Source organism: Peromyscus eremicus, chromosome 8b (assembly GCF_949786415.1).
Source record: "Peromyscus eremicus chromosome 8b, PerEre_H2_v1, whole genome shotgun sequence".
Lineage (NCBI taxonomy): Eukaryota > Metazoa > Chordata > Mammalia > Rodentia > Cricetidae > Peromyscus > Peromyscus eremicus.
The window spans coordinates 29,506,355-29,526,252 of record NC_081424.1 but is presented as its reverse complement, the minus strand read 5'-3'; the positions used below and the strand labels follow the sequence as shown (position 1 = coordinate 29,526,252).

General features: G+C 39.9%; 1 protein-coding gene across 1 annotated transcript in view; it reads right to left on the bottom strand.

Annotated features, from left to right (window-relative positions):
* Nucleotides 1-19,898, bottom strand: part of Lama2 (laminin subunit alpha 2) — a 581,125-nt gene that overhangs the window by 122,598 nt on the left and 438,629 nt on the right. Inside the window, exons 35-37 of the mRNA XM_059272617.1 lie at nt 13,280-13,391; nt 8,505-8,667; nt 6,672-6,882 (exon numbers count right to left, since the gene is read on the bottom strand). Coding sequence (XP_059128600.1) covers nt 6,672-6,882; nt 8,505-8,667; nt 13,280-13,391 — 486 coding nt within the window. The remainder of the gene's footprint in view (nt 1-6,671; nt 6,883-8,504; nt 8,668-13,279; nt 13,392-19,898) is intronic.

Sequence of the window (19,898 nt, the reverse complement as noted above, 5' to 3'; positions counted from 1 at the left end):
GAGGAGTCTCAGGGATCTGTCTGTCTCCGTGCTCTCCCATCACTGAGGCTACAGACACAGGCTGCTACATAAGTCTTTTATATGAGTGCCGGAGATGTAAACTCAGGTCCTGAGGCTTGTGTGGGAGGCACTTTGTCAACTGAGTCACCTTTTAAGGCTCCTTTAAAATTTATTCTGTGGGAGTATTTCACCAATTATAGAGATATAAATGACTTTCATTTTTTTTTACTTTCATTTTTTATAAAGATTGATCCATCTTGGTTAGTTTTTTTTTTTTTGGGGGGGGTGGTTTCTAAAAGCATCAGTTATAGAATGGACATCAGAGAAATAAACACATCAGAGATGCATGTACAGGGACCACTGAAAAGACACAGCCTATTGAACTGTGCATAGTGATGGACAATGTATAGAATGTATAAGAAAGAATTATAGTGCCGGATGCAGATCATGTATTATACACCAACTGCTGTGGGATGTTCTGCATGTTAAATGTGTTGCTCTGATTGGTTAATAAATAAAACACTGATTGGCCAGTAGCCAGGCAGGAAGTATAGGCGGGACACGCAGAGAAGAGAATTCTGGGAACAGGAAGGCTGAGTGGGAGAGACACTGCCAGCCACCGCCATGACAAGCGAGATGTAAGGTACCGGTAAGCCACGAGCCACGTAGCATCTTATAGATTAATAGAAACGGGTTAATTTAAGATATAAGAACTAGATAACAAGAAGCCTGCTGCAGCCATATAGTTTGTAAATAATATAAGCGTCTGTGTGTTTATTTTATAAGTGGGCTGTTGGACTGCCGGGGCTTGGCAGGACCCGAAGAGAAAACTCCATATACAACCAACAAACCATTACTCTGTACATTGTCTTACATGTCCAGGCTTCCAACCATTTCATATACTTGCTAATTAGAACCAAGAATATATTCTTCACTACAGTGTGAATTCCACAGAAAAAGTCAGTCCTATGCAGCACTGTCTCTCTAGCACCTTTATGAACTTCCCCAGTGAATAGTTTTAAATGAATGAATGAATGGGAAGCTTATGGCTTGTGTTGTGTGTGACACAGCTCATTGAGCTACTGTGTCTCTGGAAGATTCAGGGGAGTATTTGATTTTTGTGATTGCCACTTTTTTGACAAAAATCCCAGGAGAAGTTCCAGTGTCACTGATTTCCAGTCACATCTTTGCTTCCAAGGGTCTGGAATTCTTTACATAATAGCCACTCAGCACCTAGCTCCTGTATAAATGTATGTAAAGGTACATTGTACAAAGAAATTCAAAAGTGCTCTTTTCATTGTGACTTGCTTGTAGTAATACACCAAGGTCATTTAAAATACTATGTCAGGGCTGGAGAGATGGCTCAGAGGTTAAGAGCATTCATTGGCTGCTCTTCTAGAGGTCTTGGGTTCAATTCCCAGCAACCACATGGTGGCTCACAACTATCTATAATGCAATCTGGTGCCCTTTTCTGGCCTGCAGGCATAGGTGCAGGCAGAACACTGTATACATAATTTTAAAAAGCACTATGCCAATTGGCGTGTTCAGCAAAGAGCTACATCTATTTTCATTTAAGTAAACTAGAGAGTATCTGTTTAAAGTTTTGACTGGGTCAGTTCAGGGAGCCAACTATAATATAAGTGTCACAATGTGTTCTTTTTTGCACTAAAGCAAATGATGATCTAGAGAGAGCAAACAAGTTTTAAAGGTGGCCGATTTTCAGAATAGGTGATAGACTCTAGCTTTGAAACAAGGAAGATTTGGAGCTCCAGAGAAATCAGAGAAAACGTTGATTTCTCTTTGCTTTATGACATTCTTTTGTTCTTATTGATTAATAAAAGTATTTTTATAATTGTGATGGCCCCATTTGGGGCTCGGAGGATCTAATCAGAATTGAAGATAAATTTCTCATGACTCCTCTGGAAGAGTGTTGTGGTATGGATCTTAAATGTTCAACAAAGGCCACATGGATCACTAGTGCAAGAAAGGGAAACATTTAGCAGGTGAGTCTCCCTCCTTCTCCTTCTCCTCCTCCCTTTCTCCCTTCCTTCTTCCAGGACACCATAAGGTGACCATCCTTCCTCTATGCTGATCTTCCCGCCATGCTCTTCTGCCCTGCTGTAGACCGTAAACAGCGGAATGAGTCAGCCATGGACGGAGACCGCTGACAGATGGAACCTAAACAACCTTTTCCTCATCATTTTTTTTTTATTTTGAATTTGTTCTACCACAGCAGTGGAGAGAAAGCTAACACAGAAGGAGAAAGAGCGTTAGTAAATTAATGTGTCAGCTTAGGTAATCATGAGATTAGTGTTATAAAAAATAAATAAAAAAGAATGAATAAAGATGGATGTGGGATATGGAATACATAGACAGGAAGCTCAGAGTGTTTAAGAGACAAAAATGGAAGGCCCCTATATAGAGACAGTTAGTCTTTAAAATTATGCGAGGGTTGGGGGAGGACTCATGAAGTCACACCCCTGAGGAGTTATTTAGCAACTAATGGCTGCTGTGGGAGGGAGAACCCATTTTCCTTAGGAATGAAGGCCCTGGTAGGTTACCCGAGCTCTAGCCTATGGCCCTGTATCTATGCATACATTGGTAGCTTTAAGTGGACACAGTGACTTATAAAAAAGAGACACATGAAGTTGGGATGGGAAAGTAGGGGTGTATGGGAAAGAATTGCAGGGGAGAGAATGGGTGATAGCTTTGAATAAACACATTACACACACTCATGAATTTCTCAATAACAATAATAAGTATTCCATAACATAATAGTTAACTCAGTCTGCTTAGATATCAAGGTTGATTATATTCCTACCTTTACTTTCTAGCTAATTAGATCTTCATCCCTTCAGAGCCCTTCAGGATGACTATTGCCCATCATTTTTGCTGTGGTTTATCGGATAGCTTTTGTAGGAACCTGCAAACACCGTGTCCCTGTCTACCTTTATGTAGCAACTTAGTTTTCTTTCTTGCAATCTTTTCTTCTGTCAAGTACTAAGAGTGGACACTGGAGCAGAGGGCTCACTGAGTTACTCATCTGATTCCCCCACCGTTTCCTCTCAATGGCTAGAAATGTCCTTCTAACTCAGCTACCACCAGTAGCTTGTGTTCAAAGCCTTCTGTGATCTCATCCCAAACAGCATTTCCAGAGCCGTCTTTCACTACTGACTTTTAAATAGCCTGTGAATGAGCTGGCCCGCGCTACTTGACATTTCCTACGATCGCCTTGTACCTTCACAGTTCCATGTTGGAGTGCATCTTCTCCTCTCATGTCCGTCAGTTTCTCACAATTTTTGGTGTGGTGCCATTATGTTTGCAAATATTTTGTTGACCCTCCTAGCTAATATAAATTATAATACTAAATATAGGGAAACGATATATTACCTAGATTTTTTTCATATTATAAGTTTTGTGCAGTTAGTTTTTATTCATACTCAGCCTGAAATGACTAGGTTACCAACCGCAGCCAGATTTGCTCAACACTGAAGTGTTAGGTCAGTTTACTCTCTTGGCCTATAATCACACTATTTAATAACACAAAGCTTAGTTTTACACGAGCCCCTAACAAGCCGTTTAATGTGTGATTTTAGTATATGACTCCGTATTTTGGTTGCTTCCTATAGTGTTTAAGCTATAGACAAAACTATTTAGTCACATAACCCAATTTTCTTGTAACTCAAGATTTGGAATCCACTTATTCCCACTGGCTATCTGTGCCAACATTCAATCACATGTACTCTATTCCAGTTCTACCAACCATGAATTCTCTGTCACACATGTTACCTCTTTTCCTATATTTCTTTTCATGTGCCTGTCCCTGTTTCTGAAATGTTCCTCACCCCTGCTTTTACCGGATGGTACTTATACTCTGGGCACGGAACAAGTGTCAGCATCTCTATGCAGGGACAGGTAAGCTGCCCCTACCCACCTTGATTACTTGTATGACTATTACTGCAGTGTTCAGAGTGGTTTGCTTGTTTGCCTGTGTGTACCTCCAAGTAGATTCAGGCTATTAAAACCATCAGAGTTGTTGTTTTACATCAGGGTTTCTTAGACTGGAGGCTGTGTCTGAGTCACTGGAGGATTTGTTTGGTGTTCTTTGTCTTTTGAGATGAGGCTTTGTTATATAGCCAGTATAGTTTGGAACTTATTATCCTTTTACTTCTGCCTCACAGTTACAGACATCACAGGTGTGGGCCACCATCCCCAGCGTTGGAGGATATTTTTAAGAACAAGGTAACTAGCTGGCCATTTTAAAATAAATAAACAACTATCCATTTGACTTGGATCTTAATATTACCTTAACAGTAGATGCAGTACAATGAAAGTTGAAAGCCATTTCATTATTAAATCTGCTGTATATGATATAGCCACTGCTTTCAAATCTATGTGGCCACTAAGTGAATTCAAGGATCTTAGGAATGGACACTAGGTAACACTGTAGGCCAGCTTATGTAGACTCTGCAGGGGAACCCATGAATCATGGATACTGTCTGTTTTTTTCTTTTTCTTCCTTTTTTTTTTAGTTTCTCAAGACAGAGTTTCTCCATGTACCCGCTGTGGCTATCCTTGGACTTAATTTGTAGATGGGGGGGCCTCCAACTCATGGAGATCCACCTGCCTCTGCCAATCAAGAGCTAGGATTATAGGCCTATGTCACCACTTCCTGGTGGATACTGTCTGTTTAATGAATTCTTCAGTCAACTTTTGTTTTACAGTGTGTGTGTGTGTGTGTGTGTGTGTGTGTGTGTGTGTAAATGTATATGTGAAAGGTAGAAAACAACCTGTGGGAATTAGGTCTCTCCTTCCACTACAAGGGGTCTGGGAATTGAACTCAGCTTTTTAGGCTCTGGCACAGGGGCTCTTTCTTACCCACTGAGCCATCTCAAATGGCCCTAAGTGGCACTTTTTAAAGGCTAGACTGCCACCAATCTTAGTAGCTCTACCAACGTAAACAAACAAAAAAACACCATACTTTTTTCATGATAATCTACTTAATTCACCTATCTCATCCAGAAAGTATTTAAATAAGCCATTATTACTTAGTGAAGCACAGTATATGAAATAAAAATATAAAAATGATGACATGGAACTCCAGGGCTGACGGCATAGGCACAAGCATCTGTCAGGGTGCCCGAGAATGACAGCGCTTGGTTTTACACATCACTAATGTGAGGAGAAGCCAAAGTCCCCCTTCAGTGTGCCGTGGTAACTCTTCCTGAAATAGTTCTCCAATACTTAGTAGGCTTTCCACACAGGGAATTTTAATTTCTTAAACTGCTGCCATAAAATGAAGAGGTAGACCTTTGGGTAAGCTCTGGCACTAGGGTGTCATGATGGAGCCTGTGACAGGACAGCCTCAGCATTTTCTGACTCTCCAGGGACTGCTTTCTCTTGATGATTGCTAGTGTGTCACTGGTTCCCAAATTGGTTAAGAGTAGATACATGACTTACAGTGCAAGTCCACCTCCTCAGTCTGCTACCACTGTGACAAGGCTAAGTCCCAGAAGAGGGACTGTCTCCCCCAGTTTTTCCTTTAATTTACTTTTCTTAGACCCAAAGGAAACCAGATCAAATAAAAGAACAAGAATTAAAATGTGTGGCCGGTTTAATTCTCTGTCAGTGACACTCAACGAACATTTTAGAAATCGTGTGCAACGCTGGAGTATTGAGTAATTGCTGATTGTGAAATTCCACATTAGCAGAGCTGTGGGTTTCCTGCAGCATTCAGATCCACTGGGGAACCAACGGCAAGGGGTGGGATGTGTGTGGAGAGAAAGGTGTTTAGGCGCCAAACACAATTCTGCGCCACTGTGTACATTACACGCACTCTCAGAGGACCTAAGCACTGTCCATGTCATGATCAAGGAAGAGACTGAAAAGCATGAAAGGAAGGAAGGGAAAAAGGAAGTGAGGGAGAGGCAGAGGGATGGAGGGGATAGGGATGCTGCAAAGAACCTGTCTTTGCTTTAAACTCAGCAGCACACTGGTAAATGGTGACTGGTCTCTGTGAGGGGGAAGGAGGGAAAATAATTCAGGCTCATCTGTCACGTTAGTCCCATTAAAAATGTCATTGTCCATGAACACATTCCAGAGAAGAAGGGAATGAAGGGTCCCTCGATCTGGTCTCTCGGGTCTCTCATATCCTCAGCTTCCACACATGCAGAGGGAACTGTAGTGATTGTTTGTAACCACATCTCTGAATTCAGTTTGTCAATCAGGTTGGTGAATTGCAAAATTATATGACACTGGGGCTTAGCAATCATCTATGTATGTTCCCTTATAATGTACTCATTGTAGCACTTGGGAATGGATGGATCCCATCTGGATTTCTAGGTGGTAGCATACTTGTCATTGACATGGAGGTTCTCTGTCTCTCAGGGAAAAGCTTCTTCCAGGCCATCATTACAAACCTTCCATAGTCTGAGTGACACAGATGGATGGACGGACGGACAGACAGACAGACAGACATACACACACACACATACACACACAGACACAGACACACACACACACACACACACACACACACTGTTTTGTTTCTTAGAAGACCTCCCAGAGTCATAGTCTTGACCTTTGTAAACATATGCCAACTTCACTATTCTAGATGTACTCAACCTTCTCCCCATTCCCAAAACAATGAGGAGAAAGCTCCTAGCTCTCACCTCCAAAATGGTCATGTTCTTTTGATTGGCAGCAGACAAGCGATTAGCATCTCGTGTTTTCTCTGTGGCTTCTCTCAGTAGATCCCAAGCATCGTCAAGTTTGTCCTTGTAACGTGCCAGCTTCTCACGGAGGTCCTTTTCCATTTCTTCGTTCTGGGCTCTAGGCTCTCCAACCAGCCTGTTTATTCTCTTTGCAAGGCTTTCTGCTTCCCTGTAAATACCCGCAGCCCCCAAGTATACATCATAAGGGTTTACTTACATTAAGCTATGTCATGAGGAGATGCTAACACAAAAAGATTAAATACATGTGAAAACACACCAACAGATTCACTATGCACTAAGTCAAGGTGAACTGGTGTCTTATTGTGGCAGAATTTTAAATTAAAATGGAAAAGACACCTGTTAAGTTTAGTAGGAAGCTTATACTTTTAATTGTTTAGGGGTATCATGCCATGATCACAGTAAAGTTTTGTTTCGCTGCATATATAAAGACAAACAGATCAAAATGCCAGTTGTCCCAACACAATGCGATACTTTCTTTGACTGTGAGAGGGACTGTTTGCTTAGGTAATTGTAGATAGAACTCCCAGGGTGTGGTGATATTTTACTTATCAGGCAGGGTCTCTGTGTATTCAAGGTCATACTAGAGAACAGAGCCAAGCGTGGTGATACACACCTGTAATCCCAGTACTAACCATAGAGACCTGGAGTGCTATACAGACAGGCAGTGACAAGGAAGTGAGGTAGCTGGGCTAAGAGCCAATGACAGGGCAGAAAAGCAAGGCACATAAAGGCATGGATAGACAGGAAGTAGCTCGCATTTAGAAGCTGCAGAGCTGGTAAGGTAAAGTTGGCTAGTGGCTATTCCTATTTCCCTGACCTCTAAGGCAAGCTTTATTTATTAAAGCACAAATAAAATATCACCACACCAGGGTTTTATGTAGCTAGCTTAATACCGTAATTTTGTTATTTTTGTCTTTTTTGTTTTTGTTTTTGTTTTTGGAGCTGACGACTGTACCCAGGGCTTTGTACTTGCTAGGATCTACCACTGAGCTAAATCCCTAAGCCCCTTAATTTTAATCTACTCTACTTTTTCTTACAACTCAGCGATCTTGAAAGTCCTTGACTTAAGTTGCCAGCGTTTCCTAAAATGGCAAACTAATGATGGCCTCGAAAAGTGTGACTTATTTATCATTTATCAAAGTAGGTGATCATCTCTTCCTCCTCCTTTTTCCCCTTCTCCCTGTCCATCTTTTCTTTTTCCTTCTGCATCTCCTTCTCCTCTTCTCCCCTCCCCCTCCCGTTCTCTCTGTCCTCCTTTGAGACAGGGTTTCATGTACACCTCGTTGGCCTTGGATTTGCTATGTGGCCAAGGATGACATGAACTTTGGATCCTCCTGCTTCTCTATCTCACAAGTGCTGGAATTGTAGGTGTGCCATCATGTCCAGTTTATGTAGTGTTGTGAATCAAGGTCAAGCGCTGTGCGATTAAAGCAAACACCTACTAGCCAAGTCACACCTCTAGCCTTTTAAGCTTATTGATAGTTTCAACACTTCTAACACCAGCAATTAGATAAGGAAGCCTATTGGCCTACTTATGAAAGGTAACACCAAAAAAGTTCATTTACTTATTATTTTATATATATAGGAAAAACAGGCTTTTAATTAATTTTAAAGCAAAGTAGGTAGAACAAAATGAAAGTATGAAAAATAAATAATAACAAACATCCCCGGAGAAAACCGTATTTTACTCATCTATAGGGTAGAAATGTAGTTAACACTTAATATCCTGTTTAATTTATCAAATGAAAAGACCCCAGAACATCTACTCACACCAACTCATCCTCAGCCTTTTCCTTCTGGGTTTGGAGATCTTTACTTCTGAGTTCTTTCAGCATCCAGTCAATCTCATTCTGAAGCTCTTGCAAGTTTCTCTCTGCAGTCTTGTCTTGACTTCCTAACGTTTCATTTAGTTTTACAGCTTTTTCATTTACAGCTGTTGGAGGTAAGACAAATTTTGTAAATTAGGTAATGAAAATGTCACACACAAAACTTACCATTTCCTGGGTGTTCCTGCTGAGAACCAGAGGCAGGTACTGGTAATAGTCAGCAACAAAGAGGAAAATGGGACATAGCTCTCCACATTAAACTTCTTTTGAGAAACCACAGTAATTAAAGTATTGTGTGTCTAGCCTCAAATGGAGGACATATAAATAAAGAAGAGATTCAGATTCTCTTCAGGGAAAGGTAAAAACTAGGAGAGGCAGAGGTTAACCCCTTGTGGCTGAACACACAAGATCTTTTTCATTGTTAACCAGCCATATCCAGTCACTTTTAGAATACTGAGAAGGGAAATGCTATCAGCGGTGAACTCACTGAACACTGACCTGCCTTCACATTTCTACAACTCCCTCATCTTCAATTTTTTAAAGGAGAGAAGGAGCACCAGTTTAGGGAGAAGGGAAGTAGATTAGGCTAGAGAGATGCATGCCTTCAGCAGTAACATCCATCCCAGAGCTCTGTGTTTACTATGCAGTAAATGGGGTTTCAAGCTGTGCTCTTTGGAATATTAGGATTCTCCAGGTGCTTCAAGTACTCTACAAATGATGTCTGTTCTGCCAAGAAACTGCTTGATAGGTTGGCGTCCTGGGCAAGACTTCATTTGGAAAAAGAATTCTCTGTCAAATAAAACTTTAAAAACTTAGTGAATTGAAACAGTTACACAGCTCTATCATTCATTTTAGCCTCACGTTTTCTGAATGTTCTATGGGACATTAATTTGGTGAGTTGAAGGGAGATATTTTCTCAAGCTCTTTGTCTGTTGAATATATATTTCTATAATATTACCCATGAAAATCTTCGGAGTGAAGAGTATGGCCTGCCCAAGAGGTATTTTCTAACATTTAGAGGTTTATCTGAAGACCTCTTTAAGATGTGATAAATCTTGAGCTTTCCTTATTGAACAGTTTTTTCCCCCAGATTTGCACTGGATAGAGCTCCCAGGTCATGTGCACACAGCAGTCGGGGTAGGCTTTGAGTAGGTGGCAGCAGCATTTTAGACATGCAGATTCCCAGGCCCCACCACAGATCCACTCAGACAAAGAGTCTGGGAGCCAGGGACCAGGATTCTGGTGTTTGACCAAATCCTCCAGAAGTTTCTGGTACCTGCTGGGTTGTAGAAAAAGAAGCTGACTATACCTCACCTGCTTTTTTCAAATCACCCCCTTTCCGTATAGACGTGTTCGGTTAGAAAGTTGCTGTAGTCAATACTTGTTCCTGAGTGTCACAGCTAAAGGCCTAATGATTCATTTTCCTTCCAAAATCTTAATGCAAAACTCAATTCCTGTGTAATGGTAGGTAGAGATAGGTCCTGTGCCATCTTCTAATGCCTTTTATAGTCTGTTCTCAAAGATAAATCTCTGCAGAGAAGAATTTGGTAGGAAAAGAATGACCAGAGAGAGAGAGAATAAGGAAACACAGACCTTAGCTGCATCTTTTGGAATGTATATGCCATATCTTTTCAATTAAAATAGCAAGTGAAGAAGTAAGGAAATTAATGGGCTACACAAAAATCGCTGCAATATCATGATGTTGCATTGAGAAAGAAATATCATTTGTATATAAGAGGGGCTGGGTCAGACGTCAGTGGTAGAATATTACCCAGCATGCACGAGGCCCTCAACTCAATCCCCAGCACTACGAAGAAAGCTAGTTGAGCAGACAAGGTTTGATCCTTCTACAGCTTATGTAGGTGGAACCAGAATTTAAACTAAAGATGAATATGTTATTTAATCCTTTATTCCAAGGTATATGGTGTCCCTTTCAATACATTTCCTACAGAGTTGAAAAGAATTGCAAAATATGCCACTTGAATTGACTCTACTTATTCTGATCTTATTTCAGAAGAGGGTTTTATGATAATTAAAATATTTTAAAGACAAGGTAAAATCAATATAAAGGGAAACCAGAGAAAAAGAAAAAAATGAGAATGAGGGAAATGTTTATAGATAGAAAGCCATGCCATACTGTTTGTTCTGAAATATCCTAAATCAGCTTCAAATCATGACAGCAGCTGATGCACAGCACAGAATAAATGAAGTCTTCTTAAGGGAAGCAGGCAGCATCCATAAAATAAAACAAACCAGCTCCTTGGAGGAAGCAAATATGTTCTCCATATTAAATCTGAAAAGCCCTCCTATGAGTAAGTTTATCAGGAAGGAAATTTGTTAGTCTGTTCTGAGAAACAGACAAGAAAGATGCCTAGTACTAATTAAGTTCTGCTATAAGTCACGACATAAACACTAATGGGGTTGATCTCTGTCCTTCATTAATTCTAACCCATGAGATAAAATGCAGTTCACTCATGAGTTGATCAAGAGTCACGGCACAGTAGATATAAAACTACAGTAGATATAAAAATACATTGTGGTTGAATAGAAGTTGATTGTCTGTGAAGAGGCCATGACTCATAATGAGAGACGTTATGATAGATGAACATTTCATCTATCTAAACAAAACTGAAACAGACAAATGCCAGGCCCAAGCATTCACTTTTCCACAGCAATTTGCTGCCACTAATAAAACACAAAAGGGCTCCTGATTACCCCCATTACTGAAGTTTAGGTGAAGGAACAAAGTGTGGGTCTGTAGGATAACCTATTTAATTTTTAGGCAACTCCTTTCCCTCATCCCCATTCTTTCTCTTTCTTGTCTTCCCTCCTCATCTCTTTTTCCTCTCTCCCCTCTTCCCTAAACTCTTAAGTCTTCTGTGGCCAATCTCATAGAATACCTCAGCTAGAATTTAGCATATTTCTGGTATGTACAAATTTGAACTTTAATTGTGAGACTTGCATTAATTCTACCAAATCGTGTCTGCTGACAGAAATGAGCCATGTTCCCATTTCCTCAGCTACAGCTATCCCACAGGACACCTTACATGAATTAGAAAATGGTGTTGTCTCTGCACAGATGTATTCAGGTCATCTGACCAATGCAAAATGTGGGGAATGAGAGCTACCTCTCATGATTGACAATGCTTTTTCATCTGGTGTACAGGCTAAATGCTATCTTTACACCGTCCCTAGCGGTGACTTCGTGTGGTGTACAAACTGTAAGATCCAGACCACAACAAATAGACACACAAAAAACTCATGTTGACCAAATTAGCAGCTATATTAATGTCTCTCTGTGGGGTGCGGGTGGGGGAGTCATTGCAAAGCAGAGAGTAAGCAGTGATGAAATGATGTCCACCAAAGCATGTATTAGCAGTTATGTTTACAAACAAGTGGCTTTAAAAAATATGTATTTTATTTTATTTATGTGTATGCACAACTTGAGTGTTTGTGTGGATACCACGTGCATGCAGATGCCTTTACAGACCAGGAGAGGGCATTGCATCTCCAGAACTGGAGTTACAAGAGGGTTTTGAGCTGCCTGAGTGGATGCTTGGAATCCAATCTGGGTCTTCTGCATGAATGGCAAGTATTCATAAGCACTGACCCCCAAACCAAAGCTTAAATGATTTGAAAATGAGTTACTAGGAGGCTATTGGGTGTTGATGGTTTGAAACTTCAGACTGAAGATGGGAAAGGTTACCTTCAGAGGTCTATGTGGAAGAAAGCAGCTCTCTGTCATACATTCATTGTTTAGGGGCATTTTCAAATAGCATCAATGGAAAATAATACCAGGCAGAACACAACAGTTTCATGGACCAGAGCATGGAACACAGTGAGTTAACTGAGATATTTTGCTAGAGAAAGTATCATATTCCACCTCAGAACAGACTCATCTAAAAACCCTGTTGCTCCACACAATAGGGGAGTCAGTCATTACTGATGTTGGACTACCGGTCTGAATTTGCCTTGAAGTTTAGCTCATATTCCCTCTATTTTTCTATATCACAAGGCAAAACTGCAAAAGCCCACAGCTTTGTTGAACAATAAAGATGTTGAACTTCTTAAAGAAAAGAAGCCACTCTATGAACCTTCTGAACATGCATGCATATTTAACATTTATTTATAGAGACTGAAGTGCTAAGGACTTCTTAGTCTGGGCTTTTGCCCAAAGAAGTGGCTTCCACTTTAATTCTCAGTCATATTAGGAGATGCCAAGAACTAATTCCTAGGGAATTGGGGACTACATGCCAGGGAGCCTCTGGTGAACTTGTGCAGCCAAATCCCGAGCAACAGATGTTCTCTCATAACCTGTACAAAGTACTTGAAGGACCATTTTGAGGAATGAAAAAGCAGTGCTCATGTACCAAATGGAATTACAAAAATAACTTTTAAAGGGAAAGGATTAACAAATTGTCCATAGCTTTGGAAAAATAGCCAAGTATAGGTTTTCAATGAATTATTTAAGCATCCTAGAATTGATGCCTATTCTACACCCATAATCATTAATTAATCAACTGCCACCGTTTATTTAACTCCATATGCTGTAGATTTCAGACAATCATAACCCCCAATATCTCAACCAAAATACTCTTCAAACCTAAGACTTGAATTTAGAAATGACACCTCATTACAAAGGAATTCCAGTTCCATGCAATCCCTTCTTTAATTTGATTGTAGGGGAAAACTAAAAATTAAAACATGATTTTCTAATACCTTCAGCATCCTGGACAAGCTCTTTAATGAATTCTTCTAAGGATTTTGCTCTTGTGTTGGTCCTCTCAGCATCTTGTCCTGTTTGCTCGCCATCTGCTGTCACTTTGGTCGCCTAATGGTCCAGATTTAGGAAAAGCATAATTAATAGAAATGATGAAGTTAGAGCTAGATAAACTCCCACTGGCTACATTTTCTTTTCAGATTTTACTTGGAGCCAAAAGCAATCGATGAATTATTGATCAGATGTACCAGCAATGACACCCTGTGCTCAAGTATACAATTAAACTTTATTACTTTTTCCATTAAATGGAAATCAGAGAGCTGCATTTGGACCTATTAAAACCCCCGTTATCTGTGATGACACCAAAGTGTTAATGCACAGTTATGTGAAGTATCTTCATGGTTCTGATGCCAAAAGTCTTTAATGGAATCCTCAGCCCCTGCATGTTGCAGTTTTGTCTGTATTTTATTTTCTGAAACCATGTGGTATGCAGCAATGATCTCTTGAGAGAGGAACTGGTCTTCTGTCTCAATAAGCTTGATCCTGCGGATTCAGTTTAGATCAATATGCTAATTAAGAGTCAAAGGGGGTGGGGAGTACTTAGCTACTAGGTAGTTACATGCCTGTTTTGTAACACTCCAAAGATGCCAATAAAACATTACAACAGAATTAATACTTGTTTTCCTATATGGCATCACCAGACATATGGCTGCTAATCATGGAATCACACACCATGGTCAATAAAATGAAATAGAAGCCCTCAAACAGCTCTACCTTCCAAAGCACAACCTAAACATACATGGGTGACACTGGAGATGCCTTTGACACAGCAGGATGGATTTGAAGTTTTCATTGCAGACATAACACGGTCAAGTACAAATAGACTGGATGGTGTTAAACATTTCCTTAACAGTAATACAAGGTCCAGAGCACAATGGCATGGCTTAAGCTTTGTTTCTCTATGTAATAGGACTTCTCTTTTGTTAAAAAAATGCTAGTAATCTAGTTATCAACAACCAGAGAATCAAAATGTGCCTCTGTGTGATATTGCATGAGGTTTAACTTTACATAGCAGTAACACTCTATGGCCGTGGTTCTCAACCTGTTGGTCGCAACCTCTTGGGAATGACCCTTTCACAGGGGTCACCTAACACCACCTTGCATATCAGATACTTACATTATGATTCTAACAGTAGCAAAATCACAGCTATAAAGTAGCAATGAAAATAACTTTATGGTTGGGGGGTCATGGCAGCATGAGGAAGTGTATGAAAGGGTTGCAGCATTAGGAAGGGTAAGAACCACTGGACACTCTTGTACTAGAGTGCTTGCATTCCAGGAATGACCAGAGAATTCATTTTTTAAAAATAAACACACAGTGGATATTACACAGCAAATGTTTGTTTGGCCAGCGCAAAACATGGCAGGAGATACCACAGGAATTGCTCTGCATTTTATTTTTTTCCCCCAGGGGCAACAAGAAGTTGAATTAATGGTGGAATCTGAACTCCAACTACTGTTACACAATTTTTAAATTTCCAAGTGTTGACATCACAAGGATGAAAAGTGAAGAAGCCATTGGAACCATTTAAAACTCTGTTTGCAGCAGGTAGCAATGACCTGGAGAATACTAACCAATGTACTTAATGGTCTGATTTATTCTTCTGAAATATTAATAATGGGATTGTTTTTACTTTAGATTTTTGACAATTCTTTTTAGAAATAAACTGTGCACATAATTTCTAAGCATCTCAGTTGCCTGCTTCCATGGTAATTGTTAAGAGACCCAATAATTTCTTTCAAATCATGTCTCTGTAGCTATTTATACCCTAGTCTTAGGTGTGTCAAATAATTTTACACACACACACACACACACACACACACACACACAATTCTTTCAGTGTTACTTTTGATTGCTGACTACAGTAAACTAAGATATTGACGATCTGAAATATCTTAGAGGTTTCTGTGCTCTAAACTGTACCCTGACCCTACACTCTGATGATACTACTCTGATGTTCACATGTCACAGAATACCATAATGGACTGGATTTACAATATGGTCATCCTTCAATACCTTATGAGTGAATATATCCACCAGCAGCACCAGTATATCCTACTACATAGAAAATATATTTTTTGACCTGACGTTTATTTGTTGCTGTAACACTATCTTTCCTATATTACTAACTGATCACATAGTCACACCATTATGTACACTAATCTTTAAAAATTTAATACAGCTAATCCTTTAAAGTGTCTGTTAGAATGCTCTCTCATATATTTAGATGGCCAAGAACATATCCATTGTGTTCTTCTCTTGGCTTACTGGCATGTATGGAGTAGTGTGTAAGAGACTCATTAACAAACACTTTAAGTTCACATTATGCCAGTACTCCAATATCACTCAGGTGAGAAACACGGTTGCAAAGGTGATCACTAAGACCATGTGAAATGAGTCTCCCTGGCTCCCTTTCAGCACATCACATAAGCCAAGCAGTCCCTTCTTTAGATACCTTTGTTTCTTACTGTCTTTACCCAGAATGAGCTTCTCCTTAACACTTTCAGAGACTTTACTTTCATTCATCCATCCCCTTTAATTTTTTTCTCTTCTTAGCATGGCTGTTGATGGGGTTCTTAACTAGCCGTCCAGATTTACTGCAGACAAGTATTCCCTCCATAACACAATGCATTTTTGGAATCACATTTATTTTAACAAATAAATAACTGACTTACTTACATAGTGATTTCCCCTCTCCTCTAAAAGGTGAGCACCACAAGAGCAAGTTTTGGCCTGTGGTGTTCATCATTTTGTATCTATCTCTCAGTATGGTGCCTAACTTAAAAAAGTAAATAGTCCCTGAATGTGGTTATATAGGTGACTAAACAATTTTTCTCATAAAACTTGCCAGCGTTGTTAGACAATTTGCTGTATCTGTCTAATTTTCACCTTTGGGTGCTACCATTCTGTCCCACTTCCTTTATTCCCAAGCAAACTGGTCATGGTATGTGGCAAATTGCAGGGTGTCTAAAATGTTGTATGATTGACTGGTATAAAAATAATCAAACCAGCCACCCTTCTGAAGTGCTAAAGCCTGCTGGAGGAATCCCAATGTCATTCAGACTGACCATATGCCTGGTGCTGGGCTTGCCAGTGACTGTGGATGGCAGAACAGGTTTCTGGGCATTTCTCACTGTTCACATGAAGCTGCTACTTATGAACTGCAGCTGAGTACTTGGGAGGAGAGCCAGGGAAGAGGCCCTCCATTTGTAGGGACACCATACTCTATCTCCTAGTCTCTTGGTAACTCAAAGTTGTGATGACATATGAGACTCCAGGATGGTGAAGGCAGGGTGGAGGCTTAGGATAGTTGGAGTCCTCAGACAGTTTAGGACTTAATTAGGATGAATCTCTTTGGCACATACAATAACTTCCTCTCTCGGCTACACTCCAACAGAGGAGGAGATGTGAAGTCTCTGGTACCAAGACACTGGCTTGGGTGGATTGACACACTAAAGGACAGGTTATACAGTCAGCCTTTGACAGACAGATTTTGTGCAGATTCACAAGGGCTTACAATGCTTTCATCTCAGCTACCTTCCTTCCTAGAGAGACACATCAAAACATGGGCCCTATTTCTACAAGGTAGAAGTGAAAGTATGGGAAGCTAAATGGTCTACTTGAAGTCACTGGTAGGGAGGTGAGGGGGGAAAGCACAGATTTATGGGCTTTGAATTTTTTGTCTCTGCCAAATGCTATTGTATATCTATCAAACACCCAGGTATATGAGGGAAACATACAAAAAAAGGTGAGCATCCAAAGCAGGAAGAAGCCATGATTGCACATTCAGTGTACTTGTAAGCATTTAATAAATCAACACACTTCAAAGTCCACATCAGAACATCACCTAGATAATAGATATTCCAAAACATGTCTCTCATTATACTGTAGCTAAGTCATCATCTGGTCAAAACAACCCCAGAATAGACCCTACAAAGAGAAGCCATTTACAAATGCTCTGTCACCCAGGGCAGTGGACACTGGCAGAAGTGTCACTTAGGATCCTCTCTGCCTTTGAGTGCTGGGCATGTGTCTTAGCTTTGTTTATTCCTAAGAGTACCAGGCATCATCATTCCTACCAGGTGTCATCATTTTGGACAAACTGCAGGGGATGAAACTCATAAGGATCAAGTTCACCCAGGACAGGCTGTTGGTTACTACTGACAGACACTAAGTATCAGCTGATAGGAGCTGCCTGTTGGATTTGGTCTGGGTGTTCTTTTGTTTTAGAAAATTGCCATTCCTATCTCTTAGTCATCCTCCCTCTTCACGGTTGTCTTATCCTTTGACTATTTGAGCAATACCTATTACTTATCCTAATACGCTGCACACTCTTGCTCTTTTCCTCTTCCATTTCCTTACTTCTGCCCCTGAGTGTACACTGCAATCTTTCCAGTGTCCCTTTCCAAAAATGCTTTACGTACCAACACATCTCTTCTAATTATCTTTTGAAAACATGCTCACTCAACTAGGTTGTTTTCCCCTTGGCTTTTAGTTTCTGTTGATTTATTTTAGAGTATTTATATACAGACAGCATGCTTGACCATTAGGGAGACGTTAATTTACTTCTGAATAGTGTGGCTTTTACCTCCCTGTGGTAGCTCAAACAGGTCTCACCATGCCTCTTACATTCTGCACATCATTTTCTTGGTTGGATATTACTAGTGTCTTTCATTACAGGCTTCTCTATGTTAAAACAAGAATCTAATGGAGCAAAACTAACTGCATAATAGACAACATTGCTTAAATGCCATCCACCTTTGCATCTGCAGACTTATATGGTGCTTGCTATAATTAAATTTCAGATTTAGTCATTTACATAATATTTTCAAGGGTCATCTTCAGATACTACCTGCACTGTATATCTAAGTGGCAGTGACTCACTCTGCAGGCAAGTTGTTGGACCAACAACACACAAGGAAAGATACAGGAAGCTGTCACCTGGCTCTGTGGAATGGAGAGGGAGACATTTCTAAGGGTATGTCTTTTTCAATATGTCCTGTGTCGATTTTCAAAGGTACAAGCCAAACCAGCATGATTCGCTACACGTACCCCCACTCCCTTAAAAACGCAAGAGAAAAAATAAAGGACAATGCTAGCAACTTGAACTTTAATTTTTGAAAAATGAAAATAAAGCATCATAAACACATGCCATTGCAGGCATTTAAATATTGAAAAACTAGTTTTGTTACATTGTACACCCTTCATCTTCATTAAGCTTGATTTTCAATAGATAGTAAAAGACAAAGCAAGCAAAGCTAAATTTTGATATTCAGGCTGTTTCTAGCACTGTTCTTCTCATAGAATATAAAGCACATGGGAAGCAGCTATCAAAGAAAGTATCTAACTTAATATAAGTGCTGACTCATTTTAATACAGTTTTTGAGAAATTCAAAGTCAGTGCTGATTTTGGATTTGTCTACATTTTTTGTAGCTACTCTGATACTAATCCTTTTAGCCAGGAATGTTAGGGAAATAGATTTCTCTTTTAAAAATGAGCACAAAATATGTAAGTGCTTCAAGGCAAAAGGGCAGGTGTTACACCAGCTTTGCAGCATGAAAGTGCACGTGTCTTAACCAATATAAAGACTAGGAATGGAAGCTTTAGCTGTAGGCAACTTTGAGAGCATGTGGACCTCAACCTTGGCTGATGTCAGAATCATCTGAGGTGTTCATGAAAATCCCAGTGCTCAGACTGGACCTCAAGCCAATAGCATCATGATTCCCATGGGTCTGGGCCCTCACCTGGGTTAATTTCACAATGAAACCCTAGTCCGAGACAGTAGGTATTGCAGAACAAGAAGTTGTAGTCCTTGCATGGATTATGCTCTGGTCCAATTACACGACTCTTTGCTTGGGCCTTGGCTGTGCAGTCCACTATTGGATACCTGAGTCTTTTTTCCTTCTGTTTATGATTTCATATGTTTCTATAAACATTCGATTTTTCATGTACCTTGATCACTTGAAGACTCTTGTTAGCTAGAGCAACTTAGGAAGATGTGATTTCTACATGGAGCGTGGCACTATGGAAGAAGTCACGGAAGGGCAAAACACTAAGTAGAAACTAAAGATGCAAAAATAAAGCTACTTTTCATTTAAGCAGCCTGTCAGATATACTGTAATAACGTAAGATGTCAAAAATCAAGGGCACTGAGAACTGGATCTGGGGAAACCCTCTGCACTATTTTTGTAGCTTCTGAAAAAAAAGTCTAAAAAATATATAATACATTAGGTTTATTTTTTAAAATTTAACATTGTAATCAAGTATGGATCATAGTATAAAATGAGAAACTATAAAGTTCCTAGAATATAAGGCAAGAGAACAAACATACAGAGAGCCTTGGGTGATGGTGATGACTTCTGGGTTCAAATACCAACGGATACACTAATGGGGAAACATTTTTGATAAGCTAGACTATATTAGGACAAAAAACTCCCACACTTTTTAGAAAATGAAAAATATTCCATAGAACAGAGAACTATTACCCATCATACAAAGAACTCTTAAAATTCAACAAAAAGACCGGTTGTGGAGAGGGCTGAGTAGGTAAGGTGCA